Here is a 17,818-nt window from a genome sequence, read left to right as displayed (position 1 = left end):
CTGCCCAGGTAAATGCCAGAGTCAGACAAAGCGGAGACAGTTCTCTGCTAAGAACCAGGAGACCTGAGGACAGGTTACTCATGTGACTTAGAAGGGCTGTTTTACCTCTGTAGATCTGCATTTTTGTATCTATGAAATGAAAAATTTTTTTGAATAGAATTAATAATGAACAACTTAAAAAAAAATAAGGGCCAATTCAGGAAAAAGAAAAATATTAAAAACTTTTTTCTTTTTATTAAGAAGCCAGCAACCCAGAGGCAGCTTTTTTATCTCTCACTCTGAAATTAGATTTTGGACTTTGGGTTGCCCATCGTTGGACTAGACTGTTGCTAGTTTCTCTTCCAGATAAATTAGGTCCTTGGTTCCCTAATGGAAGTAACTTTTATTGACTGCTACTCATACTGTTTCTAGTCAATTCTTTCCTTAACAACATCATCAGAAGGCTCTTTGGCCAGCGTGTTTTCTGTTCTCAAGAGGCTCTTGAAAAACTCTTGGATACAAATTCTATTCTGCTATTTGATTTACACATATAGGCCTTAAAGGCGTCTGTCTTAGTTTGGCGATTACGACAGAGTGAAATCAATAAATATTAAAAATTTAACAGCTAACGTAATGATTTTCAGAAAACAGCTCAGCAAAGTTTGACAGGTTACAAACAACTAGTCAATTGTTAAGGACTGGAACTTCGACTATCCAGGTGTGTCTTCAAATGAAACGCTCCTGGAGCGATAAAGCCACTGCCGACAGAAGAAGGAGACTCCCACTGATATTTCTTCATGTAAATCTAAGCACCTGATCAATCTTGCTTTGAAACTCTTCCAAAGCAAAGAATTAGACAAAATTTTGATATAGGGTCTGATCCTAGGAAACCAAAAGAGATGGCAACACCAAAAACACTATAAAACTTTTCCTTCCTAACCCCTTGGGAAAAGTTTGGTCGTTCCTTAAAAGTTTCTAGTAACTTTTTCTAGTTTCCGCTAGTTTCTTAAACATAGAGTTACCATTTGACCCCGCAGTTCCACAACTAGGGGTATACTTAAGAGAAATGCAATCACGCATCTACATGAAAACTTGTACGCAAGTGTTCCTAACAGTATTGTTCATAAGAGCCCCCGTGTGGGAACAATCCAGATATCCATCAACTAATGAATGGATAAACAAGATTTATCCATACACTGAAATATTGTTTGGCCATAAGAAGAAATGAAGTACTGATACGTGTTACAACGTACATGAACCTTGAAAACATCATAAGTGAAAGAAGCCAGACCCAAAAGGTTACATGTTGTGTGATTCCATTCATATGAAATGTCTAGAATAGGCAGCTCTATGAGTCAGAAAATAGATGAGTGGTTGCCGAGGGCTGTATGGGTTAGGGTGAAATGGAGGTGACTTCTAATGAGTGTGGGCTTTCTTTACGGAGTGAGAAAGAATGTTCTAAAATCGATTCGTGGTAATGGTTGTACAATTCTCTGAATATGCTGAAAACCATTGAACTGTTCACTTTATTATTTTTTTTAAGATTTTTTTTTGATGTGGACCATTTTTTGGAAAGTCATTATTGAATTTGTTACAATATTGCTCCTGTTTTATGTTTTGGTTCTTTGGCCTCGAGGCATGTGGGATCTTAGCTCCCCAACCAGGGATCGAACCCGCACCCCACCGCCGGAATTGGAAGGCAAAATCTTAACCACTGTACCGCCAGGGAAGTCCCTGGACTGTTCACTTTAAATAGATGAATTGTACAGTATGTGAATTATATCTCAATAAAATTTTCTTTCTTTTTTTTTTTTTTTGCGGTACGGGGGCCTCTCACCACTGTGGCCTCTCCCGCCGCGGAGCACAGGCTCCGGACGCGCAGGCCCATGGGCCCAGCCGCCCCACGGCACGTGGGATCCTCCCGGACCGGGGCACGAACCCGCGTCCCCTGCATCAGCAGGCAGACTCTCAACCACTGCGCCACCAGGGAAGCCCTGTTATAAATTTTTAAAGCTATTATAAGTTTTGTTAAAAAAGAAGTAAAAACAAAAATTTTATGCCCTTGGTTTCTCTGCAGTGAAGCAGCATTGGCCCAGGCAGCAGACATTGCATTTCCTTTTCTTTTTTAAAAAAATAAATTTATTTATTTATTTTTGGCTGCGTTGGGTCTTCGTTGCTGCGTGGGGCTTTCCATAGCTGCGGGGAGCAGGGGCTACTCTTCGCTGTGGTGCACGGACTTCTCATTACAGTGGCTTCCATTGTTGCAGAGCATGGGCTCTAGGCGCATGGGCTTCAGTAGTTGTGACACACGAGCTCAGTAGTTGTGGCTTGCGGGCTCTAGAGCACAGGCTCAGTAGTTGTGGCACATGGGCTTAGTTGCTCCATGGCACGTGGGATCTTCCTGGACCAGGGCTCGAATCTGTGTCCCCTGCATTGGCAGGCAGTGGCGCCACCAGGGAAGTCCCAGAAGTTGCATTTTCTTAATGGGTCTGTTTTCCTAGGGCAATAATACAATTGTATAGTGTGTGTGTGTGTGTGTGTGTGTGTGTGTGTGTATCATCCTCAAACCTATTTCCCTAAAACGGATAGACTGCTAGACCAATCTATCAAATTATGCTATAATATAACATGGACCTTGGTTTAAAACGGTCATTGGTCACTTAAACTTACTTCCATCCTGAGGTTTCACAAGTCGTTTCTAAAGCAAACATACATCTGTAACTTGGGGAAAAGATCTGTGTTCAAAATGTGCTGGTACATTGGCTATATTACAAATTGATCATGGCCTGACACTCTGCTCGGCTTTACCCGTCACAAATTCTTAGCCCTTAGGGCTGTCCATTTCTAGACTTTGCCTGTCCCAGTGAAAGGTAGCAATCCTGTATTTGTGGAGTCTCTGATCTAAATAATCTTCCACGGTGTCTCTTTACTTTCTACTCCTGTATATGGTTCCATACCAAAAGTTCTTTGTGGTAATTCTACCTTCTCGTGCTATCTCGATTGTAGAAATAAGTTACTTACTGTCTGACACAGATAGGCTGAGCATGGCTTTTAAGCTCTTCCTTGAAAGAAAGAAAAGAAATAGCTAAGGTTGTTTTAGACACTGCTGTTAATCTAACATGGTCATGCCTGTTCCAATAGCTAGTTTATGAAATTAACTTTGAAATACGGTATCTTCATACTTAGAAATAAATACTAGCTCGCTGGGAGGATCACTCTGTGTGTGTTTTTTTTTAATTGGAGTATAATTGCTTTACAGTGTTGTGTTAGTTTCTGCTGTAGGATGAAGTGAATCCCCTCTTGGACCTCCCTCCCTCCCCTGCCCCCTTCCCACACCTCTAGGTCATCACAGAGCACCGAGCTGAGCTCCCTGTGCTATATAGCAGGTTCCCACTAGCTATCTATTTTACACATGGTAGTGTATTTATGTCAAACCTAATCTCCGAATTCATCCCACCCTCCCCTTCCCCACTGTGTCCACACGTAAATTCTCTACGTCTGTGTTTCTATTCCTGCCCTGCAAATAGTTTCATCTGTACCATTTTTCTAGATTCCACATATATGCATTAATATACATTATTTGGGGGCTTCCCTGGTGGCGCAGTGGTTAAGAATCTGCCTGCCAATACAGGGGACACGGGTTCGATCCCTGGTCCGGGAAGATCCCACATGCCGCGGAGCAACGAAGCCCGTGTGCCACAAATACTGAGCCTGCACTCTAGAGCCCACGAGCCACAACTGCCGAGCCCATGTGCCACAACTACTGAAGCCTGCACGCCTAGATCCTGTGCTCCACAACAAGAGAGGCCACCGCAATGAGAAGCACGTGCACCACAACAAAGAGTAGCCCCTGCTTGCTGTAACTAGAGAAAGCCCGCACACAGCAAGAAGACCTAACACAGCCAAGAATTAAAACAACAACAACAACAACAACGGTATTTGTCCTTTGGCCACAAGAAATCAAAATCTCTGCGGTCTGAATGAAGAGTTGTATCTGGTATTGGAAGGATGGTTTGATGCAGCCATTAGTCTTACTGGCATCTGTGGGGTAGAGGATAGAGGATGAACTTGGAGTCAGACTGCCTAGCTCTTAAACCGGCTCCTCTATTCTGGGCAAGATACCTAATCCTTCTGTGCCTATTCATATGTAATGTGAACATAAATTCTAACACCCACCTCACAGAAACCTTGGGAGAATTAAGGGAATTCACTCTATAAATAAATAAAATACTTAGAACAGAGCCTGGTATATATTAAGCCCAAATTTCATCTTTTATTATGTGTCTTTATTAACCTCACCAACTGCTGGGGGCAGGGACATTATTTACTTTCTGCCAGAATCCTACTGCAAGGAACCTGGACTTGGTCCCTGAGGGCAAATAAACCATCCATGCTGGAGGCCGTGCCCAAGCAGTGGGGTTCAATTCAGACAGAACAAGACTGTTTCCCTTCATCCTTGGTGAGACCGTTAGTGTCTCGGAGGGGCCTGGTGCCACCCCTGAAGAAATAAAATTCGGTAGGAGGACTCACCTTTCCCTAAAGATTCACATCCCAAAGTTCTGAAGCGAATGATCCGACTCACTCTCAGTAGATCCGGAGATATGCCGATGAGTCAAGGCTTCTGGAGGTGGGACCCTGCGCCCAGGATGAAATAAATCCTGCAGAAATACTTTCAGTAGCTCCCTTGAGCAGCCCTCGGTGCTATCACTTGCCCTGTTCATATTTTCTTTAACTATAACCCAAAACCTTGCTGACACTGGGTTACCGGATTCCACAGTCTGCTCAGTTTATTTTTGGCCAGGACCAGGGATTGAACCTGCGCCCCTTGAGGTGGAAGCGCAGAGTCCTAACCACTGGACCTCCAGGGAATTCCCCGCTCAGTCTTGTTCTGCTGCTATGACTTACATTCCCTGATTGCTTAGTTTGGTAATGATCTTGCCTGTCTGCCCCCAAGTTGCAGTTTTGTAACAGGAGAGAGCCAATCCTGACTCCATGTTGGATCTGTTTCTTTTATTTTAACCTTTGCTTCCGGTTGCTTTTGTTCATTAAAAGGATACTGTCTATACACAGTGGCCTGCCTTAGGGAACCCTGTCCCCTCTGCTTGAATGTTAAACCAAAGTGCCTTTGTTCAGGGAAACATCCTGACCCTGTCCACCTGTGGATGGCGGCAAGAAAGAAGAAATTAACACATCCCCTCCCCAAGGCTGGCCATTCCAAGGGACATTCGCAAACCTTATGGCCTTTTAATTTTACTTCCTCATCTCCTCCCCCTCTGTTCTATAAAAGAAACTGGCATCCAAACCCTGATAAGATGGGTTTTTTGGGAGACATTAGTCTGCCATCTTCTCTGTCTGCCAGCTTTCCGAATAAACTTGTATTCCTTGCCCCAGCACCTCGTCTCCCGATTTATTGGCCTGTCGTGTAGCAAGCAGAGCGAGCTTGGACTCGGTCACAGTTTGATCCCATAGAGCAACTCACGCTGCACTGTGGTCTGGTAAATAGTGTTCAGCCTTGGCCAACTAGAATATGATATTGTGACTCTGTTGATATGCTCGACTCTACCTGTGCCCCTGTGGACACTTTGTAAGTCTCAGCAGCCCTACTGGGACTCCTGGGCAACCCAAGACAAAGCACCTTCCTCTTGCAAAAAGAAAACATAAGTATATAGAAACCAAATTATTTGTTTAGGGAAATAGAGAAAGACCTAGAAATTTAGCTAACCCAGAATGAGAACCTTCAGATCACGTTGCCTCTAAAATATAGTAATCAGCAAGACTTCATTCTTAAGTAAAATGTTGTTTTAATAAAATACTGCACGTATATATTTTTCTTTGCAAAGATGTTATGACCAGGATGGTTGGTGTGAATGATACTATATGGTAAGCTATATAATGAGTAGAAAAAACAAGGACTCTCAAATAAATAGGCTTCAACATTTTTTTTAAAGCACATATTCTGCAAATTAGTTGAGACTAGAGAATAGGCAAAGAGGAGGAGTTGGCTTTTCCTCCAAGAATGCACTCTTGATTGGCTTGGGATAGAGAAAGGAGTCATATTTACCTCCAGGAATCAAAAGTAACATTGGAGTGACCTTCTGGAGAGAGAAATCCTGGCCCTCTCCTTGCCATTTTGCCCAAGATTTCAGAGCTTAACTGAAACATACAAAAGCACCACTATAGAGTCACTTTTAGGCATCTGAGGATCCAGCAGGGTGGTTGTGGAATCAGTGGAAAATGCTGGGGAAAGCAGAGCTGGGCTAATAAGGAGAAAGATCGAATGTTATAGAGGAGAAGCTGACATTGCCTGAGTATTCTGACCTAGTGCAATACCCAGATCACTGCAGCCATTCAGAAATCCCAGTAAATACAATGACCATGGATATATAATAGAAAAATACAAGAAGCAGAATTACTCCACTAAGGACCTATCCATTGTACTTTAAGTGGGTCCCCCACCGTTGAGAGCCCTTTACCTAAAGATTCGTATATCATCGAAGCCATTAAGATATTGTTTGACATACAATTTGCATGACATGCAAGATATTTAAAAATCCTCCTTAATCAATCCTTCTTTCCCTATCAAATCCACTGCTCCTTTCTCCTTTTCTGGGTAAGGATGAGCATGAGTAGAAAATTCAGTGTGATCCCCAGCCTGGCGTTATGAGCTGGCCCTACCAAGAAGTCTCCCTTTTGTGTATTGGACAAAAGAGTAAGTATATCTTCGTGGAAAAAAAGCCAGAATGACCCAACCTCCAATAAGGCTTTTCTCAAAGAGCCTTATTAGCTTTTCAAAAAAACATCACCCAATGCAATTAGAATTGCAAAGGGGGAAGGGGGTGTCGCCTGAGCTGACTCTATAGTACCTCTGGCCTCACAACGGGCTGGCAGAAGGCCCTAGCCACCTTCAATCCTTGGTGCAGTCATCGACTTTTAAATTCTGAAGACGCCACATCCCTTTACAAAGTCTTCTTGTTCGGCTGGCCCAGGACCTGGGCCAGGCAGTAGGGGATGAGACTGACAGACGCCAGGGGCACTGCCGCACTCTTGCAGAAGGACAGGACATAGAAGATCAGCTCGATGTGGGATGGGGGTTTCAAAGAGTCAAAGAGATGCAGGAGGACGAGGGAGGCCACAATGCAGCTGAGGCGGAACGGGAACCACTTGCTAAGCTTGCCTTTGCAGCTCTCCCTGTACATTCTGGAGTTGAGAGCCAGACCCAGGCCAAAGAGTGTCCCCAGGTTCTTGAGGAGGCTGGCAAAGGGCGTAGTGTCAATGTGGACCCATTCTGGCCGCTCACACCTTCGCTTGGCTTTCTCTACGGTCCACAGGAGGTCGACCCCCAGCCCCTTTAGCAGCAGGTAAAATCCAATGGCAAAACTGAACAGGAAGAAGGTAATGAGAAAGTATTTCTTGAGATTGGCGTTGTAGATGCTCCGGATGTGGCGGAAAGTCTCAGCAACCGCAATGCCTGAGCGGAAGAAAGAATGACCGTGAGAACTGGGGAAGACGCTGGCCCTTCAGCTAGAGGTGGGTTTGGAGCAATGGGTGACATGCCATCCACCTCACCACTGTGGAGTTAAATCACAGATGCCAGATTGAGGGTCGTTTGTTTTCTTCCCATATGTGATTCCAGCCTGTCCTCAGCCACAGATTCTTTCAGATGGAAGAGTCATGTCACATACTTCCTCACTCCACATGCAAGTTTCCTCTGTGTATCTGTGTGTGTGTGTGTGGGGGGGGGTCCTCCTGTCTCTACTTGAATACCCTCAGGGATGAAGAGCTCACTCCCACTCAGGGAGACCATTTCATCTTTGCATGGATTTGATCATTAGACAGTTCTTCCTTGTGCTGAGCTAAATAAAACCTCTCTCCTTCTAATGATGTCTATTGGTCTCAGTTTTTTTCCACAGGTGTTAATAAGTGGTAAATCTAGAACCTCTGTCAGCACATTTAAAGATACTTATTCTCAGTGGTGAGGGATAAATTAGGAGGTCGGGATTAACATATACACACTATATAAAATAGATAACCAACAAGGACCTACTCTATAGCACAGGGAACTATACTCAATATTTTATAATAACCTATAAGGGAAAAGAATCTGAAAATGAATATATATATATGTGTATGTGTATATATATATATAGATAGCTATACCTGTATATATATCTGAATTACTGTGCTGTGCACCTGAAACTAACATGATATTGTAAATCAACTATACTTCAATTAAAAAACTAAAAAAAACACTAATAAACTGGGGGGGAAAAAAAGAAGAGACTAAGACAGACTGGGAACTCAAAAAATAAAATAAAGAAAGATAGTTATTCTCCTCTCTAACTTAAACATTCCTGGGTCTTTCATGTAACATGAACTTCCAGGCTCTTTCTCAAACACGGAACCCCGTGCTGAATGCTGTGTTAATTCCGTGGTTGCCATGAAGCCATTATTTCCCTTGTTCTCAACATGCTTCTGTGAATTCTACCCTGCTCTGCTTTTTCAGGTCTCCAGGGGAAAAATGCTGCATTTTCCTTAAGGTCTTATATTCTAGTGCTTTCCACAAAGTCAAGAAATTCTTGCTTACACTTAACCAAAGTCTCTTCTGCCCCTCAAAAACTGGATCCAAGAAAACAAAATATTCAAAATTCAGAACCTATAATAAAGACCAGCTGTGGGTATCTGTTAGGTTTGCAAATGAATTTATTTAAATAAAGAGCTTTCCAAGGATATGGTGTTAATTTGTTAAATTTGGTAGCTTTTCTTAAGACTAAACTAGGGGCCACTTCCAACTGAAGACCCGTAAGAAATAAAGAATGTAAATATCTTGGAGATTTCAAGCGAATTCAACTGGGTAGGTTAATTTTCTGTATTGTCATGTTTCTGGAACATACTTAGTTGTGTACATCTGGGCACTCCTATAGAAATGAGTCCTTTCAAATCGCCCACCCTTGACTTTCAACCCACTGAAATGCTGATAGCATTGATTATACACAGAACATGGCAGGAATGCTGGGATTTTGTCCTGATGAGGGAGGAATGGTATAGGTGGGGAGTTGGAGGGAGGGAGCCAGAGCAGCTGGTACCTGACAAGACTCCAGCAACAACTTGATGGGGAAAATGAGCAGCAAGGTAGATTCGCGAAAGACAGACATTCAGCTGCACTGCCCAGAATCCCAACCACAAAATGATGTTCAAGCACCTGCAATGGAAGAGGCAGCCATAAGAGAACCCAGTTATAGATCCTTCAGCAAAGAGAACAGCCTCAGCAGGAATGTTGGAGCCTGGCAAACTCAGGTTTCATCAGTGGAATTTTTGTAAATTGAAGCCTGTATTCAAAATTCAAAGATAACCATGGCAAGTGGTGAACCCCTGTGTATGTGAATTTTAACCTCCCTATTTTATGTTTCATAATTAAGGATTTTCACAGTGTCTGCATACCCAGAATTCCCTATAGAAGGAATGTCTTCTGCTTCTTTGTTTATTTTAACCTGGACGGGGCGTCTCAATTGTTGGTACAGAAATGGGTTTTTGTTTAAAGCCTGCTTCTAGCTTACTAGCTGATCTCGAGAAACCCCTCTGCTATGTTAGGCCTTTTTTACTGATCTCTAAGATTAGGTGTTGCCCATTCACAACATTCATTAAGTGGGTCCCTTCCAGCCCTAACATTCTGTGACTCTAATATTCACTCTCAGCAGAAATGCCACAACTCTTATCAGTACCAGCCTAAGGCATGGGGTGGGCTGGGGGCACGTGAAGAAGAGTAAGTGGTGTGTCAGTTTCAGAGAGCCACCTCCTGCCCTCCACCACCCACAACCCAGAGCTGAGTTCTTACCGAAATCTGTAGGTTGGCTTTTTCTTTCCCCGAAAGATAGAGAGGGTAGACGTGACCATCACATAGTATACACCTGCCGTACCCATGGCATGGCCAGAGGGACTCCCTAAAGAATAGGAAAGAGATGAATGAATGAACCAAGGGTTAAAAGTCTCCATGTGGGAGATTGCTAGGGGGCATCATCTATCCATCCAACCATCCATCCTTCCATCTATCCATCTTTCCATACATCCATTCATCCATCTATCCATCCATCCATCTATCTTTCCATTCAGGAAATTTAATGGAAAAGCTACAAGATGTTGAAGTAGAAGGACCCTGGGCTCACCTCCTCTCATGAGCATACCAAAATCACAACTAACTGCTGAACAACTATTGATGGAAAAGACTGAAACCTATCTTTCCATCCATCCATCCATCCATCCATCCAATTATCCATCCACCCATCCATCCTTTCATCCATCTACCCATCCTGCCATCCATTCCTTTACCCATGTAGTCATTTATTTAACGAATATCTATTGAGCTCCTACTACGTGCCCAGCACCATGCTAGGCTTGGGGAGTACAGTGGTGAGCAAAGTCAGAGAAGGTCATAGCTCTTGCGGTTATATACAATCTAGAGATTACACAAAGAATCAACGTGCTGGGTATACAATCACAAACCGATCTGCCTTCCATTATCTCCCTTCCATTCTCTTTGCTCAGTCTGCTCCAGCCATGCTGGCCTCATGGCTCTCCTTTAAACACACTCCCACTTCAGTGTCCCTGTGATGTTGGCCTTTCTAACCAGACACTTCTTCCTTCAGAAATTTACTGGCTAATTCCCTTGCCTCTTTCAAGTTTTTGCTCAGATCTCACCTTCTCCACGAGTCCTACCCTGACCACCTTATTTAATCCTGCGTTCAATTCCTATTCCTGCTTCCTCTTCCCTGAAAGATGGACGGTCCTGAGATGTGCCACTCAGATCCCCTTCTGGACTGCAGAGTTATTTCCCCTTTCTCTTGTTGAGAGTGTGGTTGCAGATGGCCCTCAGCTCTCAGACTTCTCTGGAAGTCTTGCCCTGGGCTGAAAAGAGCTGTCTTGATCACAGCTACCCTCTCCCTGGCGGGGGGGGAGCCTGCACCCAATCACTGGTCTCTATTGGGGTATAAGGGTCTGGTCTCCTTGAATCAATTCAGAGCTCCTATGGGGTTGGCTGAGACTGAATCGCAACTAGGTTTCTTCTGCCCAGGTGGCTTCTGTCCCTTTCTTCTACGAATGCTGCTCCCAAGAGCAGCCTACCTCCTGCATGCTGATCTCCATCTGAGTCTGCTTTGCAGGGAACTGCAGAGGTAAAGCCTTGCCTTTCTTTCTTCCTCCTCCTCCTTCTTCTTCCTCTAATATCCTAAATATTTTACTTGTGTATTATGATTTTTTTTATAACACACACACGCGCACACACACACACACACACACACACACACACACCCCATGCAAATTTAAGCTCCACAAGAGGGGGAACTTTTTATTTTTTTGCCACGCTGCACGGCTTGCAGGATCTTAGTTCCCTGACCAGGAGTTGAACCCAGGCCACCACAGTGAAGGCACCGAGTCCTAACCACTGGACTGACAGGGAATTCCCACTGGTAGGGATCTTTGTTTTATTCACTGAAGCATTTCAAGTACTAGAACAGTGTTTGACACAGGTGTTAGATAAATAACACTTGAATGAATGCATATGCTCTGAAGTGAATCAAGGATTTGTGAGAACAAATAACTAAGGGCCATGCCCTAGTCTGGGGGTCAGTGATAGGGTGTTTGAGGAAGGGACACTAACACTGAGACCTACGGGTGAGCAACGGGGTTGAGTTTTCCTTTCTTTACTGAAAAATTAAATCTATCATGTGGCTGAAAAACACCTGTCTGGATGTACCTAGTAAAATACAGACAGGGTGTGGGATCGGACAGTCAGCTCGGGAGGCCACATCTCCCGGGCCAGGCCTCTGGGAAGCACAGCCAGGGGCTCAGGCCTCTACCATGTTCCCTTCCCTGGACAAAGGGCCACAGCACAGTTACTCTCCTGAGCCCTTTGCCTGTGACGGAGCCCTTGCCTTTCTGGACTAGCAATTTTGGTTCTGGAAACATTAGGCAGATTTCCAAAGTGTCAGTCATGGGCTATTTGGGAAGGCCTTGCTTAAGTGAATTCAAATGGAGTTGTACTGGATTTCCTTGGTGGTGCAGTGGTTAAGAATCAGCGTGCCAATGCAGGGAACATGGGTTCGAACCCTGGTCCAGGAAGATCTCACATGCCGCGGGGTAACTAAGCCCGTGCGCCACAACTACTAAGCCTGTGCTCTAGAGCCTGCAAGCCACAACTACGGAGCCCGCGTGCCACAACTACTGAGCCTGCATGCCTAGAGCCCATGCTCTGCAACAAGAGAAGCCACTGCAATGAGAAGCCCACGCACCACAACGAAGAGTAGCCCCCGCTTGCCACAACTAGAGAAAGCCTGTGCACAGCAACAAAGACCCAACGCAGCCAAAAATAAATAAATAAAATAAAATGGAGTTGTACCAAATCCAAGACCATGACCAAAGCTTGCAAGAGTGGCTCTGCTCATGTCTCCCTCAAAGACAGCTTCATCCAGAACATTGTTACCAGGTGTCCACTGTGAGCAAGGTCCACTCAGTTTCTGTCTGGACAAGGGCTGCGAGTCTCACCTGGACCGGTCTCACAGGTGACCGGGAACTGCTTTATCAGCGGCACGGAGGTGTTGCTGTAGTAGTCGGTGTCCAGGACCCACCAGTATGGGCGCTGTCCAAAGAGAATCCTGTGAAAAAGCAGAACCGATATCTGGAATTACTGAGGGAACACTTTGTCCCAATGCCACACCTTCGAGAAGAGAGAGTAGCTCAAGGAGAAGACCCATGTGATCCTACACAGAACACTGGTATCACGGGCACCTCCAAGAAGGGGAACTGGATGGCTGGAGAGGGGCAAGGGAGGGAGACTTTTTTTTTTTTTTAATATTTTATTTATTTATTTTTAGCTGTGTTGGGTCTTCATTGTGGTGCACGGGCTTCTCATTGCAGTGGCTTCTCTTGTTGCGGAGCACGGGCTCTAGGTGCGTGGGCTTCAGTAGTTGTGGCACACAGGCTCAGTAGTTGTGGCTCATGGGCTCTAGAGCACAGGCTCAGTAGTTGTGGCACATGGGCTTAGTTGCTCTGTGGCATGTGGGATCTTCCCGGACTAGGGCTTGAACCCGTGTCCCCTGCGTTGGCAGGAGGATTCTTAACCCCTGGGCCACCAGGGAAGTCCCGGGAGGGAGACTTTATGGTGCACCCATTATATAACTTTTGAATTTTGCACTATTTGAAGGTATTATTTATTCAAACATAAATAAATAAATCCAATATCCTCAAAGCCGTATTAACGGCAACTATGTGACTTTTTTTTTTTTTTAAACCCCAAGAAGAATTTGTTCTGGCAGGATGCATAGGAACTACAGTTTGCAACTTGGACTTGCATATTCTACGGGTTCTCTTTCTGCTGGCCTCCAGCGTCTTGGGTTTCTTCCGGACACCGGAGAATGAGCCCCAGCCCCAAGGACAAGCCCCACCAGGGGATGTGGTCTCTGTTGCCATCAGAATCACTCTCTGTTAGGACATACATAGCTTCAGGGGCTTGTTCTGTATCCTCTCAGCTTTGAAACAGAATATCTCAGACAAACCGCTTTCCCTTTCATAGCATGTTTTTCATTGTGGAAACAGGTGTGAAGGGTTGGTCAGGATGCCTCCTTTGCCCTGCAGTGGAGGAACAGGGATTTCTCACTAAAATTAGCCACGAATTCTGACCTCTACCAACTCAGAGAAAATCCATGGTTCTTTACATGAAATTAGATGTTTGGAATAACGTTTTATCTTTTTATTTGTTAGAGTTATGCTATTGAATACCAGAAGTTACAGACAAAGTCGATTTTTCAACAGGAATTTCAGAATCCCATCAATACGCCTTGGGCTTCTGAGCCCAATAACGATGTTCTTTCCTACCCTAAAGGAGTTTTCTTGTTCATGGCCAAAGAAACTTAGAGCTAGAAGAGATCTTAAGAATCACCTACCAGTGAACAAAGATAATTTTAGGGATGGTAAAGATCTTAGAGGGCTGCTGTTCCAACCTCTTCATTTTCTAGTCGAGGAAATAGAGGTCAAACCAGTAATGTGTTGGAGTCATCCGGTACTGGCTACCAGATGCAAGCTGGACCCAACGGTAGCTTGAAAGTGGGATAATATACACAGTAGAAACTGGCAAATACTAAAATCAGGGCTTTTTACCCCCAAGAGTCAGTTTATCAACACTGGATGTAACATAGTTCATAAGAGCGTTGCCTCTGAAACCAGCCTGCCTGGGCTTCAATCCTGCCTCCGACACCACCTGTGTTTTTCTAGTCGTTTAACTCAGTGCCTTAAAGTGCTTAGCACATGGCCTGGCACATACTACGTGTTCGATAAATGTTAATAACTATACTAATTATTAAGGTCTCAGAGATAATCTAAGTTTACAGATTATAAAACAGAAACTCAGAGAGTTGCTACGAGTTGTCCAGGACATACAGCCGGTAGGTGGCTGAGCAAGAGAGTTCCCTGGATTACTTCTCATGACCCCACACAACAAGTTTTGAAATTGCCTATGTGTTTCCCTTCTTCATACCTCATTTTTCTTCCTTCGTACATCTATCTTTATGTCACCTATGCTGTTTCATAGTAATAAAACGGTGTTTCTTTGCTTATAGCCTATAATTCACAAGGTCCAGCTGGCCTTCCATCCATATGACATAGCCTTTCCTGTATCTTCAGCTCACTGACAGGGTTTTCTCTGTCTACCCTCATTCTGTAGAGGATCCAAAGTCAGGAGGGGAGTAAGCTGTGCCTTCCTGAATAACATGGAGAAGGCAACTTCTGACGGGCAGACATTTCCAGAGAGAATGCCAGCCTCTCCTTGCCGAGGTCCTCTTTGTCTGGCTCTTACTCACCACTTAAAGACGAGGTTGAGCCAGTCTCCAATCACAGCTACCCAGAGGAGTTTGATGCCCACAGCTTCTCGGAGATGGAACCAGATGGGGAAGAGGACATAAAAGGCATTCCTGAGGTCTGCGATCACGGACACCAAGATGAACCAATCCTGGGAGTTCTGATAATTCACCTGGAGGTAGTGCGTTGACTGGACCCCAAAATCGTGCAGAGCATTCATTCCCTCCTCCATCGTCACTCAGGAAGCCTTTGGCTGCGGCCTTGCAGTTATTTCAGACTTGGTGGTGATTGCTCTGCTATCAGCCTGTGTCTTGCCTCTGTTTTATACACTCTGTATCCAGTCTGCAGGTCAACCCAGCCCTGATCTTTGGACTCAAAAACCGCTTTTGTCTAAAATCTATTGATCAAAGGTGCATCACCAGTAGGTTGATGCAAACGTGTTCAGTGTGATTTACGTAAAATAGGAAAACAGGCACAGAAAAACAGCCTGATCGTCCGTGGGCTGGCACGGCCAATGATTAACTTTGGCATTGTTGCTTGACAGTGCAAGGGGCTGCCCTCCTGGTTCCGAAACCCGGCCAGAGACACAGGACAGAGTCTAAATCTGCCATGGTTCTTGCAAAGATGCCTGATTTCCTAAGTCTGCAACTGCACTTATTTGGGAACAAAGAGAAGTCTTGGTGCTCTAGCTATTCAACTTTTAATTTATTAATTTTAAAATATAGTAAGTTCTATTGTACTGGGAACTGCCATGTTGCTGGGCATTTCTTAACTGCATTAGGGTCTAGGAAATGCCTCTGATTTGCGAGATCAAACCTTCTTCACAGTATTGGCTCTATATCTCTTAGGGCCAGAAAATAATCATCTTTGAATGCACTGATTAATTTTGTTGTTGTTGTTTTTTTGGCAGTGCCACGCGGCTTGTGGGATCTTAGTTCCCCGACCAGGGATCGAACCTGTGCCCCCTGCCGTGGCAGCACAGAGCGCTAACCACTGGACAGCCAGGGAATTCGCCCTTTGGGGTTTTAACACATAAGTTTAAGCAACAGAGTGAATGCATGTTCATGCAAAAACAATATGATGAATATGTGGTTCTAAATAAAAACACCAGCAAACTGGGGACTGGGGACTCTGGAAAGGGCTTTGTACTTTGAGCTTTCTTTCATTTGTACCTGGAGATTAGATACAGCTATAGATATGATATAGATATAGATATAGATACAGATATATCAATATATACAAATAATCACCAGGAAGTAAATACAATGTTATTATAACCATGGATGTAGACAAGGAATAAAGTAACAAACACCAAGTTATGAGAAGCAATGCTGCCTGCTCACCCCTACAAACAGAAACCATCCTGCAGTAGCCTAGAGACCAAAACCTCACACTCAGATGACCTAGGACTGTGAAGGGAGCAGGGGCTGACTCAGGTGACAGACTGATGCATTTTCAAGAATAAGAGCCAGGGGGAATAAAACTTGGTAAAACCCACAAGAATTCCCCATTAGGAAGTCCATGGTTGCTTTGTAAGGGGTAGTTTGGGGACAGGGAAAAGAAATTCAGAGCAAATGAGTTTGTAGCAAAGGTTGACCACATTCCGTGCTGGAAATGATTAAAACCTCGTCCAGGAGGTATGAGCTGGAGTCTCATCCCCACTCCACCCCCTGGGCTCCTACCCAGCTCAAGCAGAATCCAACTGCCCTTGACCACATTGTCTCTGCTGGTCCAAGCAACCCTCCCCTGCCATGCCTTACCTGGAGAGCAGGGATGATGGTGGTGGTGGCCTGGTGGGCTGCAAATGACACATGTACTCGTAGTGTTGAGGGGGAGGGTGTTCTGCATCATCGGGACTGCCTGGCTACAGGTAATGGGCCCCGCAGAAGAGGTGACCCCTTCCCTCTATCCAGATAAGCCTTCCTAGAATGTATTGAGTAACTCTTGTGTGATCCCTGGGGACTGAAGTTTCTGTGGTCTGAGGTGAGTCAAGGACAAATAGGCCAGATGCTCTGACACAATATTCAAAGGCCACTGTCTGGGTGTCCCCTGGGCTGCTAGGAGCCGGCGTGTCTGAGTTGGGCGGGGTACCATCACGTGCTCAGCATATAGGGAGCCAGGGGTAAACCCTACCTTCTGGAGGAAACTCAGGGAGCATACTCATGTTGATAAGGAGTCCAGATGGAGCTGATATCCCATTCTGGGCACACTGGGCAGTGGGGGAGTCCCTCTGGTAGGCTGCCCGCCAGGCAGGGGGACTCTCTTCATCAGAGCAATTGCATACATCATGAGACTACTTGCCAGTCTCTACCTTTCTAACTTCCACCCCCGTCCTGCTGCCTCCAGCAAAATTTTATCGCGCGCGGAAAGAGGTGAGGCCCCAAAGGACTTGAGCCTACTAGAAAGCTGACTGAAGAGAGAAACGGTGGAACTCTTAAGTCCTCAGAGGACTTGTGGATAGTTGTGGCGAATACAGTGGAAGAAGCATTTGAGTTGCTGGAGGTTTTGTTGAGAATTCTCTCATTCAAAGAACTATCTCCAGGACTTCCCTGGTGACGCAGTGGTTAAGAATCCGCCTGCCATTGCAGGGGACATGGGTTTGAGCCCTGGTCCGGCAAGATCCCACATGCCACAGAGCAACTAAGCCTGTGCGCCACAGCTACTGAGCCTGCGCTCTAGAGCCTGCGCACCACAACTACTGAAGCCTGCGCGCCTAGAGCCCGCGCAGCCATAATAAAGTTAAAAAAAAAAAAAAAAGAAGTTCCTTAGGGATTTCCACACCCTCTCTAGTTGGGCAGGGAAGCCATTTACTTAACTATGTGGACTGGGGGATCCACATAGTTAAGTAAATGACTGGGGGATCCTTCGATGGAAACTGAATCCATTTATACAAATACCAGTGAGCTCCCTATTATTTTGTCCTAATTGCAGATGACTCAAGACTTCTTAATGCCCTCTGGGGAAATGACAGCTGAGTCTAGGAATCAATGAAGATGGA

The 17,818-nt window shown here is 44.9% G+C and overlaps 1 protein-coding gene across 2 annotated transcripts; it reads right to left on the bottom strand.

Moving 5' to 3' along the window:
- Positions 1–5,780: 5,780 nt before the first annotated feature.
- Positions 5,781–15,429, bottom strand: G6PC1 (glucose-6-phosphatase catalytic subunit 1). Of its 2 annotated transcripts, none has more exons than XM_004330514.4 (5): positions 14,823–15,429; positions 12,514–12,623; positions 9,812–9,917; positions 9,063–9,178; positions 5,781–7,447 (listed from the first exon to the last, which is right to left on the bottom strand). In XM_004330514.4, exons 1-5 carry the CDS (start codon positions 15,050–15,052, stop codon positions 6,936–6,938), a joined length of 1,074 nt encoding a protein of 357 aa, XP_004330562.3. In that variant the 5' UTR covers positions 15,053–15,429; the 3' UTR covers positions 5,781–6,935. The 2 variants fall into 2 exon arrangements, with proteins under 2 accessions (XP_004330562.3, XP_019794898.2); XM_019939339.3 differs by having other exon boundaries at positions 7,432–7,447; positions 9,812–9,843; positions 12,517–12,623.
- Between the last annotated feature and the right edge of the window lie 2,389 nt (positions 15,430–17,818).

The sequence above is a fragment of the Tursiops truncatus genome, chromosome 20 (assembly GCF_011762595.2).
Source record: "Tursiops truncatus isolate mTurTru1 chromosome 20, mTurTru1.mat.Y, whole genome shotgun sequence".
Classification (NCBI taxonomy): Eukaryota; Metazoa; Chordata; class Mammalia; order Artiodactyla; family Delphinidae; genus Tursiops; species Tursiops truncatus.
The sequence above is the reverse complement of the archived record's forward strand: the minus strand, read 5'-3'. Positions and strand labels throughout refer to the sequence as shown.